This window comes from Typopeltis vanoorti, chromosome 22 (genome assembly GCF_054136105.1).
Source record: "Typopeltis vanoorti isolate ZY-2024b chromosome 22, IOZ_Tvanoo_1.0, whole genome shotgun sequence".
In the NCBI taxonomy this organism is placed as follows: domain Eukaryota; kingdom Metazoa; phylum Arthropoda; class Arachnida; order Uropygi; family Thelyphonidae; genus Typopeltis; species Typopeltis vanoorti.
In genome coordinates this window covers 99,845,604-99,864,817 of record NC_143570.1, presented here as the reverse complement: position 1 = coordinate 99,864,817, position 19,214 = coordinate 99,845,604, and the positions used below count along the sequence as shown (strand labels likewise).

Genomic DNA, 19,214 nt, shown 5'->3' with positions numbered 1-19,214 from the left:
ATTGGCAAAGCTAAACATCTTGTACAAATAATCAAGAAACGAAAAACATCATATCTTGGCCACATCATAAGAAACAGCAAATACCAACTTCTACAAACTATTTTGATAGGAAGAATTGGTGGCAAAGGAACTAGAGGAAGAAAAAGAATATCATGGTTTGACAACATCAAGATGTGGACAGGAAAGAGCAGTGCACAACTGCTCAGATTAGCACAAGAGCGCAGTTTGTTCGCCAAGATGGTCGCTGACCTTCGATAGAAGATAGCACAATAATAATAAGAAGAAGATGCTTTCCAGATTCACAAGGAATGCTGTGCATTTGATACTTTACATAAAATCCTATGAAAATAAATATTAAATAGACATGCTTCTTCAGCCACCAGCTCCAAGCGGTATTTAAGTACTAGTACTAACGTCGCAAGTAGATGGCTGAAGCAGTAGTTCGTTCAAATGCACTGTTTAGTGCCTTCCATATGCATCTCGAAGTTTTCGATACTTCGTTATTTTCATACGAATACAAGAGGTTCTCATCCACAGTCAGTCAGTCAGTCGTGAACAGTGTGATATTCGTGTATAAGCTCACACAGGTTTGTCGTGTCAGCCATAGCCTCTTGTGGTTTTATGTTGCCAGACTTTTTTCATTAGTGTGAGCAGTGCTTCTTTTCTGGAAAAAAAGGTGCCGGTACTCACCATGAAGATGTTATTACAGCAACTTCCACACTTTTAACATATCCTCTGATGTATCCTTGTCATCCCTGGATCGCTTCTTGGTTTTGGTATCAACTGCAGAATGACGACCTCAGAGCAGCACATATGCTAGGATTGAACTGAGTAAGAGAAGGTCCTACTATCTTGATGAACATTAGCGCAGAAGTTGTCCATACAAGCAGAGATGACCTAGATGAAGTTACTATAAGATTCATCTGAGAGAAACCCTTTTCACATTCAGTGGAAGATATTGCAATTGTGCCCAAAGTGTGGTTTAGAGGAAGTACTATGTCCGGGACTTTATTTTCTTGGAGATATTCACGGAAACCACGACCCGCTTCTCTTTCATTTAAGCAAAATTTGCGTGCTAACTTTTTAATTTTAGCTTCCCAGGATTTTCTGGCCAATACTTGGGATCTAAAATCTTAGCACATTCATGCAAATCAGCATCATCTCCTTCAAGCACACGCTTTCCAACAGCTTATTTCAGACTTTTATAGAAAGCAGATGAACTTATTGCTAGTTCTCTGTTTTACACGATCACAAGTAGATTCAACAATTTCTGCTTCTTCAACCTTCATTTTTTTTTTTTTTTTTTGTTTGTTTTGTTTTTTACTTATTGGCATGAAGTAACTACGTACTTATTTTACTCATTTTGAACAATGATTGTACTGATTTAACTTAGATTAATTCAAAACTCACGTCAACACCTGCCTGTTGCAGAGTGAATATAGAATTGATAAACTGATATTGGAAGCAATCGGAAATGAACACAACTTCCTGTTTCCGGTTGTGTACCAATCTATAAAACAGGAAAGCAGGGTACCAACTTATGAGTAATCAAAACTGAAAATTCAATTCGTAACTGAAAATTCAATTCCATCTACCGGAATATTTATAATACATTTTGCCACTTTCAATAAATCGCAAATTTTTAAAAACTGAAGGAAAAAAGGTGCCAGTACTGCATACCATTGTGTACTGCCAGAAAAAAAGCTGAGTGTGAGACATATTCAGTGGATAATGACTATTACACGGCCATTTTGGATCATTTTTTGGGTTCACCTTCCATCACTAGCATCTATGAGTAAAAAGCATAAATCGAGTGATGCTTGTCGGGTTTTTTAACATGTTTGCTGCCACGCTACTTCGGCATAGCCTTTTCCCGTACGCCGAGCAATTTCACTTCTTCAAGGTCAGTACGGTAATCTCGTTGCGGCGGTAAGCGTCATACGAGTATACTCGTAGTTGGCTTGTGCAGAGCACCTACCATCTATGAGTATACACAGTTTTGCTGCTAATTCCACAAGCCAAGCATTTTCACTTCTTCACGGTCAGTACGGTAATCTCTTTGCCGGTGGTAAGCGTCATACGAGTATACTCGTGGCTGGCTTGTGTAGCTCATATACAAACTACAAGTATACTCGTAGCTCCAGAAAATTGAACCAATTTGTACTTTTTTGTGCCGACCGACAATAAGCCAATATGTTTAATTTGTTGTGAGTCAGTGTCAGTATCAAAAGAATACAATTCGGCACTATGAGACAAAGCATGCATCGAATTTCGATCACCTTCAAAGGCAGCTTAGCGTGGACAAAGTGAACCATCTCCAAATTGATTTAAAATGCCAGCAGGGTACGTTTAAAAGCAGAGGATAGAGAGCGAAGTGTGCATCAAAATTAGTTATGTAATAGCTGAAAAAATTGCTAAAAAATCAAAAGACTCCTTGGACGGCGAGTTTGTTAAAGAATGTCTCGTCACTGTTGGGGAAATTCTGTGCCCAAATAATAAGGAAGTGTTTAAAAAACTGAGTTTGTCTGTGGTAACTGTAGTGTGACATGTCAAAGAACTTGCCAATGACATTGAAGGAACTTTAAAAAAACTATCGTCCGAATTTATGTCATATTCACTTGCTTTAGATGAGAGCACAGATGTGAAGGATACAGCACAACTGGCTATCTTTGTCCATGGCATTGATCAACAATTCACTGTGACAGAAGAACTGTTAGCCTCGTACCTATGAAGGGAACGACGAAAGGCACTGATATTCTTGAAGCCACCAAGAAAACGCTCCAGCATTTCAACCTCAGCTTAACCAACCTCGAGGGTGTGGTAACTGATGGTGCCCCTGCTATGGTGGGAAAGAACGAAAGGTTTGTTGCGCTGCTACGGAAAGAACCAGAACTAGAAGGAAAAGATTTCGTCCATTACCACTGTTTAATCCACCAGGAGAATTTTTGTGCAAAAACAAATGGATTTGAGAATGTCATGAAAGTTATTGTGACTGTTGTCAACATTATTAGGGCAAGAGGATTGAATCATGTCAATTCCAAAAGTGTTTGACCCAAGAGTGCGAAGCGGATCACGGCGATGTGGTTTATTATAGTGATGTGCATTGGTTGAGCAGAGGGAAGGTTCTTAAAAGAGTCTTTGACTTAAGGAGCGAAATACAGCAGTTCAAGCAAACCAAGGGGAAGCAGATTGCAGAATTCAACGATCCAAAGTGGATGACAGACCTTGCCTTTGTGACTGACATCTCGTTGCATATGAATGATCTAAATACATGACTACAATCCAAACATGAACTGGTGCACACTCTGTTTGATCACATCAAAGCTTTTGTGACCAAGCTCAAACTTTGGGAGGCACAACTCACAAAAAAAGATTTAACTCATTTTCAGCTTCTCGCTGAGTTTAACTGTTCATCTCTTGATGAATACGCTACAAAATTAGCCATGTTGTGAAGTGAGTTTGATGAGAGATTTAGAGATTTTCATAACCAACAGTCTTCTTTTAGATTTATTTTCATGCCATTCAGTGTCAATGCTGCAGAAATACCAGGCTCAGTACAAATGGAGCGGCTTGAACTCCAAAACAACTCTTCTTTGAGAGAAAAATTATTCAATGTGCCCTTGCTCATTTTACAAAGACTACATTTCTCAGGACATATTCCCTAATCTTTGCCGGCATGCTTTGAAGATGTGCGCCTTGTTAGGAAGCACATACTTATGTGAGCTGTTCTTCTCCAGAATGAAGCGGGTGAAGTCCAAGACAAGAATTCAGATTATGGACCAACGTCTCGAGAATACTCTGCACATAGTGACTTCCAACATTGATGCCAACATTGACAATTTGGTGTCAAGGAAAAGCATTGCCAAGTTTCCCATTGACATTGTAAAAAATGAATGTTTTCTTCATTAAATTATCTTTTTTCAAGTATTGATTGTATTTACTTATCATGAACCCAACTCCTACCTATGCTCTTAAGCTGAGTTTGTTTATTTTTATAGGATTTTATGTAAAGTATCAAATGCACAGCATTCCTTGTGAATCTGGAAAGCATCTTACAATTCTAAATACCGCAGGATAGCTTAGTGGCCCGTGGGCTTCATTGAAATTTTTAATGTGGCCCACACTGTCTGAAAGGTTGATGACCCCTGTTTTAGATATTCTAGATAAAAATTAGCTAGAGGAGATATAATGGATTTCTCATTTTCAGATGTTCTTCCAACTAAAATCACTAATTAATATTTGAAATATGATGATATCCCACTTTAGTCAAACAAAATCAGCTAAATTTTTGATGATCCAATTGAAATTATTTTTACATGCCTTGGAAGATATGATAACGTTTGGCATTTCTCTAAGTTGGGAATTTTACAATTATGATCATTGTTAATTGTTATTCCTTATGTTGTTTTTGGGTAAGTGAAAGAACTATGATTTTCATCATTGATAGGTTATTAACTTTTTTTTACAGCATTACTCTCCCAGCTTGTGATTTTATCTAACAAAGCATTTATCTTCTATAGATAAATGCTTTGTCTTTTATCTGGCACTTGGCCAGATTCCAACTAATAACTTAGTAGGCTGTATGATTATGAATTAATACTCTCATTTTTATTTTTTATTTTATTTTTTGGTTTGTATTCTGTCTTATTTGGTTTTTAGATATGAGCCAGAGAACATTGGATTGAGTCAGCCAGAGAATATTGGATTGGTACAGTTCATCTTCAGACTATAATTTGTTATCATTAACACTTATCAGAAGTAGAAATAAATTAACTGTTAATAGCAAGCCAGCCTGCAGACAAAGGAATTGTTAATTCATAGTGAAGAATGTATGGAGACACAAGACACATGTTAGAATAATTACTTTACTTATCATTAAGAAAGTAACATTAGAATTTTCGACCTCTCTATTGAGGTCATCATCAGGAAAACATACATATGTAGGATATAAGCTACATGATAATCATCATCATCATCAACAGCCATGCGTCCAATGCCCGTAGGTATCTGATGCCATCTTGATACGATTCTTCCATCACATTCTATTTTGTGCAAGATGACTCAGTTTGTGTATAGAATTTCCGTACCGTTTGACGATGTCATCGCCCCATTCTCTGTTTGGTCCTCCTCTTTTGTTCTTTCCTTTAATCATTCCAAACAGCAACGTTTTAAATTTTCTCTCATCATTCATTCTACATATATGGCCAAATAGACGTAGTTTCCTTTTGATTATTTTCTGGATCAAGTTTTCTTTTGGTTGTATTTGTCTGTAGATTTCCTCATTGTTCACTTTCTGTATCCAGCTTATTCTCAAGATCTTTCTATAGCACTTCCTCTTAAATGTCAATATTCTTCTTTTAGATTTTCTCAGGAGTTCCCAGGCCTCGCATCCATAGAGCATGCTGCTGAAGATACAGGTTACAATGCTCAGTTTAGTTTGCATATTTATAGCTTGGCTCTTCCATATTTTGTCCATGGTTTTTAAAATAGTTGTTGCTCTGGCTATTCTAATTTTTATCTCTTTTTTGGAGTAGAAGTCATGCGTCATGTGGTATCCAAGATATGTGAAGTGTTCCACATTTTCCAGTTGAAATCTGTCTGTCGTAACTCTGTTCACTAACTCCTGTTGTCCGAACATCATTGTTTTAGTTTTTTCAAAGTTAACATTTAGTCCATATCTCTTTCCTTCTGTGTATAGTGTTTGCAATGTCAGTTCCAGCCTTGCTGCCTCTTCTTCAATCAGGACGTTGTCATCTGCAAAGCAGAGGTAGTTTATTCTCATGCCATTTATTGAAATGCCTCCATCTTCTTCTTCAATCTTATCTAGTGTTCTTCCCAGATGTGTGATGAAGATGATTGGTGATATTGGGTCCCCTTGTCTTGTGCCTTGATTAGTGGCAAACCAGTCTCCAGTCTTACCTGCTATTCTGATTTTTGCTTGTGCTTGGCTGTTTATATCTTTCAGCAGGCGGATCAATTTATTGTCCACACCATAGGATTCCAAGACAGCCCATGTTATATTTTGGTCAATATTATCAATTGCTTTTTTGAAGTCCACGAAACAGCAGTATATCTTTCTGTTCTTTCTTCAAGCTTTCTCTGCTATTAGTCTTAGTGCAAGTATTTATTGCACTGTACTTTGATCTTCTAGAAATCGGGCTTGCTCATCAGGAAGATCAGCACTTTACCAAGATGACTCATTAATGCAATGGGTCTGTAATTGGTGCATTCTAAAGCACTGCCTTTCTTATGAAGAACAACCAAGACCGATTTTTTCCACTCTTCGGTGGCATACCCTGATCTCCATATTTCATTACATAGCTCATGTATTTCTTTTACAACTGATTCTTCCCCCCTCCATATTTTAGTATTTTGCCTATTATGTTGTCATTTCCAGGACTCTTCTTGTTCTTGAGATGTTTTATAGCCTTATTCACCTCCTCCTCCAAGATGTCATTTTCAAAGAACTCTGCTGGTGGAGAGATTGCTTTTAGTTCTTTGATTACTTCTGTTACAGTATCATTTAGTTGATTTTTTTATAGTTTGCTGCAATATCTTGTCCATCTGTGTATGATTTCTGTCTTGCCCATCAATACTTGATCATTTTCATCTTTGACTGCTACTGATCTTGTTTGCCACTTCCTATTGACATTTCTTATAAGTTTGTAGACCTCTCTAGTTTTGTGTTCTCCATAGTACTGTTCAATGTCTTTGCACTGGTCCTCCAACCATTTGGCTTTATCAGCTCTTCCTGCTTTCCGTACTTCATTGCATTTTTGATGGTATTACTCATCTGCTGCCTCTGAATTATCTCTTTTAAGTTTCAGTTCTCTTGTACCAATTTTAGGGTGTCCTGAGTTATCCATTTCTTGTTGATCTTTTCTCTGTCAGGAATTACTTCCTCTACTGCTTTTTTTTAGCACATATAAATACAAGAGTCGTTCTGTTCTGCTCTTGTATTTATATTTTGTTTTTCACTTGGGGTCTTAAGCTTAGTTTCCAGTATGTTCTGATATGCTGTTCTTAGCCTGTCTTCATTTAATTTTGAGATGTCTCTAGCTTTTTGGAACTTTCTTTTATACTTCTGTTTCAGCTTTATTCTTATATTCGAAATCACTAAGCTGTGGTTTGAGTCAATATCGGCTTCTTGGAATGATCTGCACTGTTGAACTGAGGTTCTCCATTTCTGGTCTATTAATATCAGGTCAATCATATTCCTGTGTTTGCCATCGAAGGAGCGCCATGTCCATTTACTACAATCTTTTTTCTGGAATTTGCCACGTTGTTATCCGTGGCAAATTCCAGAAGCATCTCTCAACGTTCATTTCTTTCTCCATATCCAAATTTTCTCAACCTTTTCCCATCCTGTGTTATTTTTGCCAATCTTTGCATGTCAGTCTCCTCCAATGATGAGTATATCCTGCTTCGGCACCTCATCAATTTCTAGTTGTAGATCCCTGTAAAATCTCTCAATGTTTTCATCTGCGCTCTCTGCAGTGGGCACATATATCTGAGTGGTCATGATATTAAATGGTTGGGCACTGAATCTTGCAACCATTATTCTTTCACTAACTGGTTTGTATCCTATCATTGCCTGACAGGCCTTGTTACTTAGCAGGAAACTTACACCTGCTTCATGCTTACTTTCATTTCCTGACCATAGAACTGTTCCACCATTTGATTCTCCTGACAATGTCCATCTCATTTCTGAAATACCCAATATATCACATCTGTATTTCTTCATTTCTTCTTGAAGCAACTACAATTTTCCAGTTGCCCAGAGTGTATGGACATTCCATGTGCTAATTGATATTCCATTCTTTACAGGCCTGAGTTTGATTTTTTTGTCTTTGTTTTCAGTAACTGATTTTTCGATCCAACCCTGATTACTCGATTGGGGACACAGACCTTGTTTTCCTGGGCGACGTCCAAGCCAACATGAATCTTTTCTTTTGTTCTTTGGCATCAGATTTCAATTGTGTTTTCTTTTTACCATCAGCACATTGACACTTATCTGACAAACCCTTAGTCTTCCTTGAAGAGCTTGGGATAATACATGATAATACACTACACAAAAGTAAGATGAAGCTAAATGTTTGTTAATCATTTACCCTAGCCTAACCTCTGGTGGAAAAAAATAATAATAATAGAAATAAAATAAATTAATAATAATAATAATAAATAAATAAAATGAAATAAAACACAAAAATTAAAAATATATATATAGAACTACATTAAACAATTTCTAAAATCTCATATTAAGATTTTCTTCTGTTTGGGGTTGTTCTGGATGCATTATGGGCTGAAAATAGTCCTCCAAATTCTTGGGATAATTAATCCATCATACTTGTTCATATTTGGATGATGTTTAAGCATTTCACAGGCTTCTTTGAGATGAAACATTTGTCAATTTTTCCAGAAAGAAAGAATGTTACTGGAAAATCCAGTGACAGTATTGCTAAATTAGTACAAATCATAAACACAAAATTTCATCAAATTCCATTCACTTACAGCATAATAGTTATTATAATTGTGCATGGTTTTACAAGTAAAAATGATCTGTTTGTAACAAAAATCAAGCGACGACATTTTACTATTGATCCTAATACCAAATTTATGCATTTCCATCCAGCTGAAGGAAAGCCTCTATAGATCAGTTAGTATTATTCACAATGGCCATAGGTTGGAAAAACCTGGGATTGTAATATGTGACTAACACTTTTTCACATTTTCACGGGCTTTTCAGCTGAAGGTCAGTTAGCTGTTCTCATATGGTGGCGATGAGCTTTTTTCTCCCAGGAACTCAGGTTGTTCATTTTGCAAAACAGACATAGAGTTTATTTTACAGACAGGATAGATATATGCAGATAGATTTAACCACTCCATCATAAGAGTAAACAGGTTTCTAAGAAGCCAAGTTACTTGGCTGTTGCTGACCATTGAGCCTAATATGAAAGAGAAGATGGTATGGGATCCAGACCAAGTGGAGTTATTGCATTGTATAATTTCAAAACATTTTGCCATGTTTTGCATGTGTAATTAGACCAATTAAAATTAAAATGGCTTCACAATATTCATAAGAATTCCAAATATTGACTTGCAATAAAATCTACCCAGCCAGAACTAAAGAATAATAAAGAAATATAAAGCTGGAAATTATGATAAACTTAGAGGAATACTGTCACTGATCCCATTGTATCGATTACTGAATGGAGAAAACGTCAGCAGTGCATGGGAATCTTTGAAAAAGTGCTTAAATGAGGTGGTATCTAGTGTTCAAAGAAGAAATAGGTTGGTAGGGAAATGGATGTGCAACCTTATTAAACAAGAGATCTACAAGAGGAAGCTGATGTGGAAAGACTATCATGGGAATAAGAGGGAGAGGAGTTACAAAATATATAAAGCACAGGCCAGAAAAGTAATGAGTATTATGTGGAAAGCTAAATTGGAGTATGAAAATAAAAAGGAAAGCATAACAATAACTTTACTGAATTCAGATGGTACTCTAGTGTCATAAGCTAATGAGATTGTTCATTTAATGAGGGCTCACACTGCTAAGCTGTATTAACCAGGTGTATGTAACATAGGCATAGTGCTACTGTTACATTGGATGAAGAGTTAGAGGTGCATGAAAATGAAAAATCTTTATCTAAGATTTTTCAATAGAGACAGATAGAAATCAGCACGTTTGCTAAAGGAATGTTCATCCGAACTGGCTAGGCCTTTCACATGTTTATATAACTTAAGTCTCAGCTCGGGAATGATACAACAGGAATGGAAGGAATGTATGACAGTTCCATTGTACAAGGGTGGCGGAAAAACTGATGTCTAACTATTGACCTATTAGTAACTATGGTGTGGTAGTGAAGATTTTAGAGAAGTTAGTAAGAACTTGCATACAGAAATGGGTAGACAAACAAGCTATACTCTGCAAGGAGCAGCATGGGTTTACTAAAGGATGGTCATGTTTTAGGAATTTGCATATATTTTATAATAATGTTAGGGCTGAACTGGATAAAGGAAATGGATACACTATGATAATATTGATTTTGCTAAGGCATTTGATAGGATACCACACAAAAAGCTGTTGCTTAAACTGAAAAATATGAGATTAGAATATAAACTCTAGACTTGGATCAGTGGATGGTTGACAGACAAATATCAAAAAATGGTATACAGGGGTGCAAATATGGCAGAGTTAAAGTGACCAGTGGTGTACCAAGGGTTCAGTCCTTGGGCCATTGTTGTTCAATCCATGCATTGTCATTAGAAAGGGTCTAATAGGAGATGTGCAGTTGTTTGCCAATGATCCAAATATAGGCAGAAGATGATCAGGGATGCTACTGATATTCAGCACTTATAAAAATGATTTGAATAGGCTGGAAATTTGGACAAACGAAAATAGCTTTCAGTTTAATGTTAGTAAGTGTAAAGTTATGCACTTTGGTGTGATGAGGTTTCCACTGGCATATTATATTAGTAGTGTTATTGCTACAAGAAACTAATGAGTCTATGGATCTTGGCATAATGGTGGTTGGAATTTGAAGTTTAAAGGTCACATAGCATAAGTTGCAAATACAACTCAGAGGATAGTTGAGATGTTGAAGCGAACCTTGACATGTAAGGATAAGGAAGTCATATTGCCTCTTTATAAGGCTTTGATAAGACCACACCTGGATTATTGTGCAGATTTGATCTCCCGGGTTCCAAGGGAATAAAGAAGTGGTGGAAATGGTGCGAAGAAGAGTTACAAACATTGTAACTCTTCTTCGTTGGTCAAAGATTATAACTTTGGTTATAATCTTTGACCAACCTTTGATGTCTCAGATAATAATAATAACTTATGTACATAAGATGCTGGCCTGATTGGCTAAGTGGTTAGCATCCCCATTCTCAAACTATCAGGCTGCAGATTTATATTTTGATATAAGCATGAATGCCTGTGATTGTTTTTAAGTTGGAGATGAATTTCATCACTTGGTGACACCATCACCCTGCTTATTGTTGGGCTGAAGTAGCTAATAAAAGTTTTTTGTGTTTGATCTCTAGTGCAGAGTTTCTGGATTATGTAAAAAAATAAATACATAGAAATAAGAAAAATAAATAAATAAGAAATAATTTAAAAAATCCCTTAGCCCATTCATGGGTTAAGGTTATAACCTGTAGATTGGAGTCACATAAATATAAAAGCAAAATAAATACAGATGAATAGACAAAATTAATCTAATAAATGCTTGTGCATTTTGCAAAATTCACCTAAAGAAAAATAGACAAGGAAACAGAAAAAGATCTTTTTAAGCAGTGAAAAAGTGAACATTAACTCTTATTTGCAGGATTCCTTCCTTTCCCTCTTTTTAGTTTAGTATTCTATCTTTACATTATAATATCCATTTAGATACATGTCAGGAAGTGAAAATGATGCTACTACATATTGATTAGTGTAACATCTAAATTTCATTAAGAATTTCATTTCCTTATTTAATTGCTGCCTTTGTTATCACCTTTTATTTTCTGGGGTTTAAATTATGGCATTTGTATTTATGGCCTTTTGTTTGCATCACCTGTTGGTACATTTCACGACTTCAGGTAAAGCATGTATACAACAAGCCACAATTACAGATGTCATAAGTGTACTTGATGGTGGACTAAACAAGTGCAAAAAAATGCTTGGTCTGCAGAGCTATAATAATGGACTCATAGCTTGGTTGTGTTGGCTGTAATTCCAACTAAATACAAAAAATGGCTTATCCTTGATAACTAATAATTAAGGAATTGACAGCGTACACTAGAAATGTAAATTAAATAAACTTTAATATATACTTTCCGATATTTTGGCAAACGTCACGTTGCCATCTTCTTGGGAACTTAATACAAAGACACGTGCACACAAGTACTACATAACAGCAAATGAGAACCGAAGCTAGGAAGCTAACGTTTTCCTAAAGTCCTGATGGTGTCCCCTGGCAGGCTATATTGGTAGTTCTTGGCCTTTGGGCTGAGGTTCTTCTGATAAATGTTTCCCAAATTTAGGGCAGTCTCATGCATCCAAATTTGTTGAGGTTTGGCATGTTCCTAAGGGCTGAGGCTGATTCCTTTCACATTTGAACTTGCTGCAGTGTATTATTGTGGCTTTCTTCCATCTTATTCTGTGGCGAGTATCAAGAGCGTGGTCTGCAAGCCCAGAGTGGCTGTACTGGTGAAATCGGATGTAATCCTTGTGTTCTGAGATTCTGATATTTGCTGTCCTGTCTGTTTGGCCAAAGTAGGACAGTTTACAGCTGCAAAGGACCTGGTATACACCAGGTAGGTCTAGGGGAAGTGGTTGGTCTTTAGTGGAGCGGATAAGAGATGCCAATTTTCTGTGTGGTCTGTAACAAGTGGTCAAGTCATGTTTTTTTAAGATTTTGTTGATTTTTTCCGAGGTGCCTCGGACGTAAAGAATGGTGATGGATTTAGAGTAATCTTTTTTGTGAAAGGGGCAGGAAGGTGGGTTGTTGGGGGGGAGCCATTGGCTACCCCCCCCCTCCCAAAAAAAAAAAAAAAGAATCCAAAAAATACTTAAACCAGTTATCCACAACCCACCTTCCTCCCCCCCTTCACAAAAAAGATTACTCTAAATCCATCGGTTCTCATTTGCTGTTATGTAGTACTTGTGTGCACGTGTCTTTGTATTAAGTTCCCAAGAAGATGGCAACATGACGTTTGCCGAAATATCGGAAAGTATATATTGAAGTTTATTTAATTTATATTTCTAGTGTACGCTGTCAATTCCTTAATTATTAGTTATCATGTTTAACCAGCGTATAAGCCTCGCTACAAGACTTAAGCTTATCCATGATGCTACTAAGTTTTCTTCCTTTTGTTGTCGGGATTAGCAAAGTGGACAAAAATCATTTGTTATTCATTACACTTAAAATAAATATTTCAGATGCTATATTTTACACTTTTCTTGATTTTACATATATAAATATTTTACACTTTTCTGGATTATCAGAAATGTTTGAAAAATTTGTAATATGGATTTGAATTTTACAAATAGCTCAGTTATATAATAATGCCATCATTAATTCATATATAGATTAATTTTTTTATTCATATGATTATTTTAGGTCGTCATTATGGGGCAATAAGCTGTGAAGGTTGTAAAGGGTTTTTTAAGCGAAGTATACGTAAGCAGTTAGGTTATGCCTGTCGGGGTAACAGAGACTGTGAAGTTACAAAGCATCACCGAAACCGCTGCCAGTATTGCCGTCTTCAGAAGTGCCTTGCAATGGGCATGAGAGCCGATTGTAAGTTATTCACAGTTTAAACATATTTTCATATTAATATGATAAAATCCTGCTACTTTAGTCTGCTTTTCGTCATCATCATCAAATTCCTGATATGTGCCCTTGTGTGTGTGTGGGGGGGGGGACAGGATATTACAATACTACAATATGAAAAGATAGATCACTAATAATTTCCTATCAATAGTTTTCCTCCAAATTAATCTGTTATCTGCCAAGGCTCCAATATTATCAGATCTTATATTTCTATCTTTTAAGGTGCATCTCACTACATCAGTCCACCTAGACCTTGGTCTTCCTCTCGTTTTTTTTCCTGCCATTCCGGCAAAAATAAAAATAAATAAAAATAAAACACTTACTTTGCTAATCTTTCCTCTCCCATTATGTTTAAATCACTATATTACATGAGATTAGCTCTGCTATGACATTCCTGGATGCTACCAATGTCAAGCTCTTTCCTAATATCCTAATTTTTAATATGATTCTACCATTGATGGCATATATTAACTCTTCTAATTTTCTCAGAGCTCTCATATCTGTGTATTCCAGTGTTTGATCACCTTTGATTTCTAACCACCCAGCTCTCAGTTCCATAAGTTGAAACTGGCCTGAACACTGTCTTGCATATAGCTAGATTAGTGTTTTGATTAATTTCTCTCTTATTACATATAAATTTTATTCAGCTGACTTCTTACCATACCAAATTTGCTAATTCTGTTTTCTGTTTCCATATTTAATTTGTCATCTTCACTGAAAATTGTGCTTAAATAGCTAAATGTTTTATTTATTCTATAGGTTCTCTATTCAGGGTGTAGTCGATTTCTGCCCATTTTCATCGTCATGGTTTTTTTATTGCTGATTTTCCTACCAAATTTATTAATCATCAATTAATGATTAATTGATGATTAATCAATCAGCAGTTAATCATTATTATCCAATACAAGTTTGCAGGATTCCCTGCAAACTTGTATTGGATTTATTTAGGATTATAACATCATCTGCATAAAGTAAAGAACTGAGATTAACATCTCCAATTTCGAGTTCATTTTTAATTTCACTTTCTCTCATAATGTGATCTCCATCTATATAGATGGTGAATAACAGTGGAGATAATTTACTCCCTTGTCTCCCACCTGATTTAACATCAAACCAACTTTCTGTATTTCCCTCACTTCTAACTGCTGACTTACAATTCAGACATAGATGTAACATTTCATTTACATTTACAGGCCTTCGGAATTATGCAGTGTAGCCACTGTAAAACTTTTTTTATACTCCAAATTTAAGCACTTTTGATGAAATATTATCTACCCCAGCTGCCTTCCACATTTCAAGTTTTTGATTGCTTTTTCTACTTCAAGTATATGCCTGATTGCATACTGCCATGCTAGTACTAATTGTTTTACTTATCAGTTTTTCAAAGTAATCACTCCAGACAGATATTTAGAATATCTTTACCTTCACTTTTTATGTCACTTTTGTTATCTTTGATTCCTTTTATAGTACTCTACTCTCTTCTATATTTCTAAGCTTTTTCAATAGCCTCCAGAATATTTTACGACCTTCTTGATATTTATTTTCTCTATTCTTATCAAAGTCTTCCGACGACTTTTTTTTATCTATGTTTACTTAAGGCTTACTTTCTTCCATTTTTCTCCATATCCTCTCAGAGCATAAAATGATATACTTGCTAGGAACTTTGAATATACTTTCCTGAGTCCACCATGGAGTTCTAATTTTATCCTTTCAGACGACCTCACCACATGCTTCTCTGACTAAATCAATCAATGTTGTCTTCAGGGTTGGCCAGTGAATCTCCAGGAATTGGTACTTGTTTTCAAACTATTTCATATCTCTGGTAATCATTTCCTGCTCTGCTGTTTAGATCTCAACAAGGACCAACCTTTCCTTTTTAGTTTTGTCACCTGCCTTCTCTAATGCCTCAAAAAATTTCTTAACTTCTTCTTTATTAGAACTTTCTGTGGATCATAGGCACAAATAAGTCTCATTGTCCAGTTCCCCATTTTGATATTCTCACATCTCTACTTGATACTGCCTGCCATTCAAGAAGATTATGTTGCTCCCACCACAAAAGTTTATTTACAAACCTATATAATACATTTTGTGCCATGGGTGATCTTAGGTATATATATATTTTTTATTAATTATATATATATATATATATATATATATATATATATATATATATATATATATTAATCTTGTATTTGTTTCTCAGAAAAATTTCACCTCTTTTTATATTTTTCATTTCGGTTATACCTGTCATGTCAGTCATCCACTTTTTCTGCTGGTCTCATTTTCTTTCCATTGATTCTTCCGTAATGCTACCAATCTTGAAATCTGATATGTTCAGTTGGGATTTGTTCCAGTAACTGACTTTTTGTTGTTCATCCTGGTTCCCATAAAAACAACAGGGGCCTTGTTTAACTGGGTGGTGTCCTAGTTGCCAAATACCAAATAATATCCTAAAAGCTATCATAAGTATATATGAAAATAATCAAATACAAATAAGATTAAATCATGAGCTATCATATACAAGAGAGATAAACCAAGGAGTCCGACAGGGATGTCCCCTCTCAGCAACTCTTTACCTAAATGAAATAATAATAAAATGGAATAAAAATTTCCATCAAGGTATTAAACTTTCTCCTACTGTGAACTTAAACACTCCTTTTTGCTGATGACCAAATAATAATTACAAATTCTGAAGATAACTTACAGAAAACTCTTTTAGATCTAAATGAGATAGCCAAATATTACGGTATGATAATATCAACAGAAAAATCAAAAACTATGGCATTTAAAGGACAAGATCCAGCAAGAACTAAGATAGTAATAGATAACAAGATCTTAGAACAGGTGAATTCATTTAACTACCTAGGATGTATGATCACATATGAAAATGAAAAAGATATTAACGTAAAAATTGTAAAATATTTAAAAATAACAGGTGTAATTAACTCTATATTTAAACCAAACCTAGTTCAAAAACAAACCAGACTAAAAGTATACAATGCATTAGCCCTACCGGTCTTATTGTATGGAAGTGAAATCTGGACACTAAAACAAAAAGACAAACAAAGATTAATAACAGCAGAAATGAAGTTTACGAGAAAAACTGCAAAGTGTGTTCTATTTGATCACAAAAGAAACAAAGAAATTATGAAAGAATTAAACCAAGAATCAGTAATAGAAAAAATTAAAAAATATAAACATAAATGGATGGAACATGTTCAAAGAATGATAATAGAAAGATTACCAAAACAAGCCTTAAAGTACAAGCCATTAGGAAAAAGAAAACCAGGATGTCCTCTTAAACAATTCAACGATGATTTATAAGGCTGGAACAGGCCACGCTAGGCCTAAATCCTTGATATGCATGATGATGATGATGATGTTGTCCTAGTTGCTGTGAAATTCTCTTATGTTATACCATCATTTTGGATTTTAGTTTAAGTCGATAAGAATACAATTTGGTCAGCTAATCCCAAATTAGCTGACCAAATTGTATTGACCAGGAATGCATCTTATCCCCCTCTTCTTTTTAACTGTTTTCTGGAATATGTCATAGATGACGCTCTTCATGAATATGACAATTGAATAGTAGTTGGCGGACTAAGAATATACAAGTTATGTTTTGCAGACGATATCGATCTTCTGGCAGAAAGTGAAGAAGAAGAATTGCAAGAAATAACTAGCCACGTTTTCGGAACATTAAAAAAATATGGATTATACATAAACCTGCAAAAAACAAAAACAATGATACCTCAAAATCATACATTGAACTCTTAAAGATAAAAATTGAGAATGTAAACAAGTTCACTTATCTAGGAAGCATGTTGAGTCAAGATGGTCACTCAAAAATGACATTAACCCATTAACATACAAAGACGTCTGTAACAAGTCTTTTGTTTATTGCACCAGAATTGATTTTGACTTATCGTAGACGTTACGAAGTTTGCGTCAATTTCAAACGAATTTCATACAAAGACATCTGTGACACATCTTTTGTTTATTGCACCAAAATTGATTTTGACGTATCGCAGACATTACGAAGTTCGCGTCAATTTCAAACGAATTTAGAGCCAACTTTAAAAATAATTTATATGTCAAAGGGTTAAATACCAAATTGCTAAGGCAACTGTGGCCCTACAGAAGTTAAAACCATTGTGGAGAAATAACAGAATGGTAATCACAACCAGACTAAGACTAATTGACACTTTGGATTCTATCCTCTTGTATGGTTGTGAGATCTGGACTTTATTGAAGGAAGATGAGAGGCGACTCCTGTCTTTTGAAATGAAAACTTACAGAAGACTTTTGAGAATTCCCTATACCGCTCACAAAACCAATGAAAATGTCTGAAAACTGATTTATTCAATAGACGAGAAAAAAAGAGAAAATATTCTGACAGTCATCAGAAGAAGAAGACAGATGAAATGGTTCGAACATGTGGAGAGGGCTAATGGCATTCCAAAGCAAGCACTAGAAGGAATCATTCTGGGATCAAGGGTTAGGGGTCGATCTCGATTAAAATGGACTGATAACATTAAAAAATTAACAAATTCCTCCCTGTCTCAACTGACATCAAGAACAAGAGACCGAGATGATCAGAGGAGGCTAACAAAGAATATCAACTACCAGCCATGAGTGAACCAATGGTCCATTTAGGACTGCGGGAGAGAAGAAGAGTCCCAAATTGCCAGCCCATCCTTGTTCATTCTGTATGCAGGTGGATATCTACTAACAGGGTGCACCACAAGAAGATGAGGATTGGACATTAAGCCCTGGTTGGTTCTTTGCAATTCTTAAAAGGTGACATGGAGGTCTCCTTCTACTTGTCCAACTTTAACTGTTAAGCATCCCACCTATTTTTGATTTATTTATTATTTTTTAATGTGGAATGGGGATTTTATTGAAACTAGAATTTAGTGACACAGTTCACTTCATGTTAGATTAGATAATCATTAAAAAATATATATTGCATGTCACATATGTACTGAAAACAGTATTCTTTCCAACTTTTAAATAGAGCACTTCCAGTTATGACACTCAAAGCCAGAAACTGCCTCCACATTCTTATTAAATAAGAATGTGGAGGCAGTTCACATTTATTAATTGTGAACAGAAATATGAAAAATATTTTTATGCTCTTAAAAGAAGAATGTTATGAAACACGATATAATAGAATCTTTGCTCAACAGAAATTTTCAGGTTCTTAAAAAAAAAAAAAAAAAAAACACTATAATTAAGGTGCATCTTTCTACACCTGATGAAATTTGTAAATATTATAGTTTAATCATATCATCATAGCAAACTTCCATGGGGTCAACAGACTCACAGTAAGAAGCCTCAGCCCCCTTTGCACCACACATCTACACAACTTTCAAAGAAATGGCTTCCTATTCATAACTTCTGTTCTATGTATAATCCCTTTACTAAACATCTATATCATATCACTTATTTTTTGCCATGTAATTTTTCTTTTGGCAACCTCTTCCCATAATCAACATTCCAGGATCCTATTATTGCCTTGGTGTCACTCATCTCAGGGCCTTCTGTAGTATTTCCACATCACATTGGAAATTAGGTGCACAGTATTTTAGTATCTTATCTCTGCTTCTGTGCTTCTTTTCATAGCAACACAAGACACTTGCAGTGTGCCCTCTAAACTTAAGGCCTCTGTTGATAACTTCAGATCTCAAATCTTTGCACTCCAAAGTACAACATCTTGCATTTATTGAATTAAACTTGCATCCCCACTGATTCCAGATCCAAATTAAATTTTCCTAAAGAGAATGGATAACAGCATCACATCTTAGAATTGGTCAATTCATTTTAAAAATTTTATGGAATTTACAACCATGTTAAAAAACTTTTTTTATTATCCCGACATTTCGATCTTCA

The 19,214-nt window shown here is 35.4% G+C and overlaps 1 protein-coding gene across 5 annotated transcripts in view; it reads left to right on the top strand.

Annotated features, from left to right (window-relative positions):
- Positions 1-19,214, top strand: part of LOC150094589 (nuclear receptor subfamily 2 group C member 2-like) — an 808,056-nt gene that overhangs the window by 416,246 nt on the left and 372,596 nt on the right. For all 5 annotated transcript variants that reach the window (XM_090412047.1, XM_090412048.1, XM_090412044.1 and 2 more), the window contains one exon: positions 13,110-13,289. In XM_090412047.1, coding sequence (XP_090268173.1) covers positions 13,110-13,289 — 180 coding nt within the window. The remainder of the gene's footprint in view (positions 1-13,109; positions 13,290-19,214) is intronic.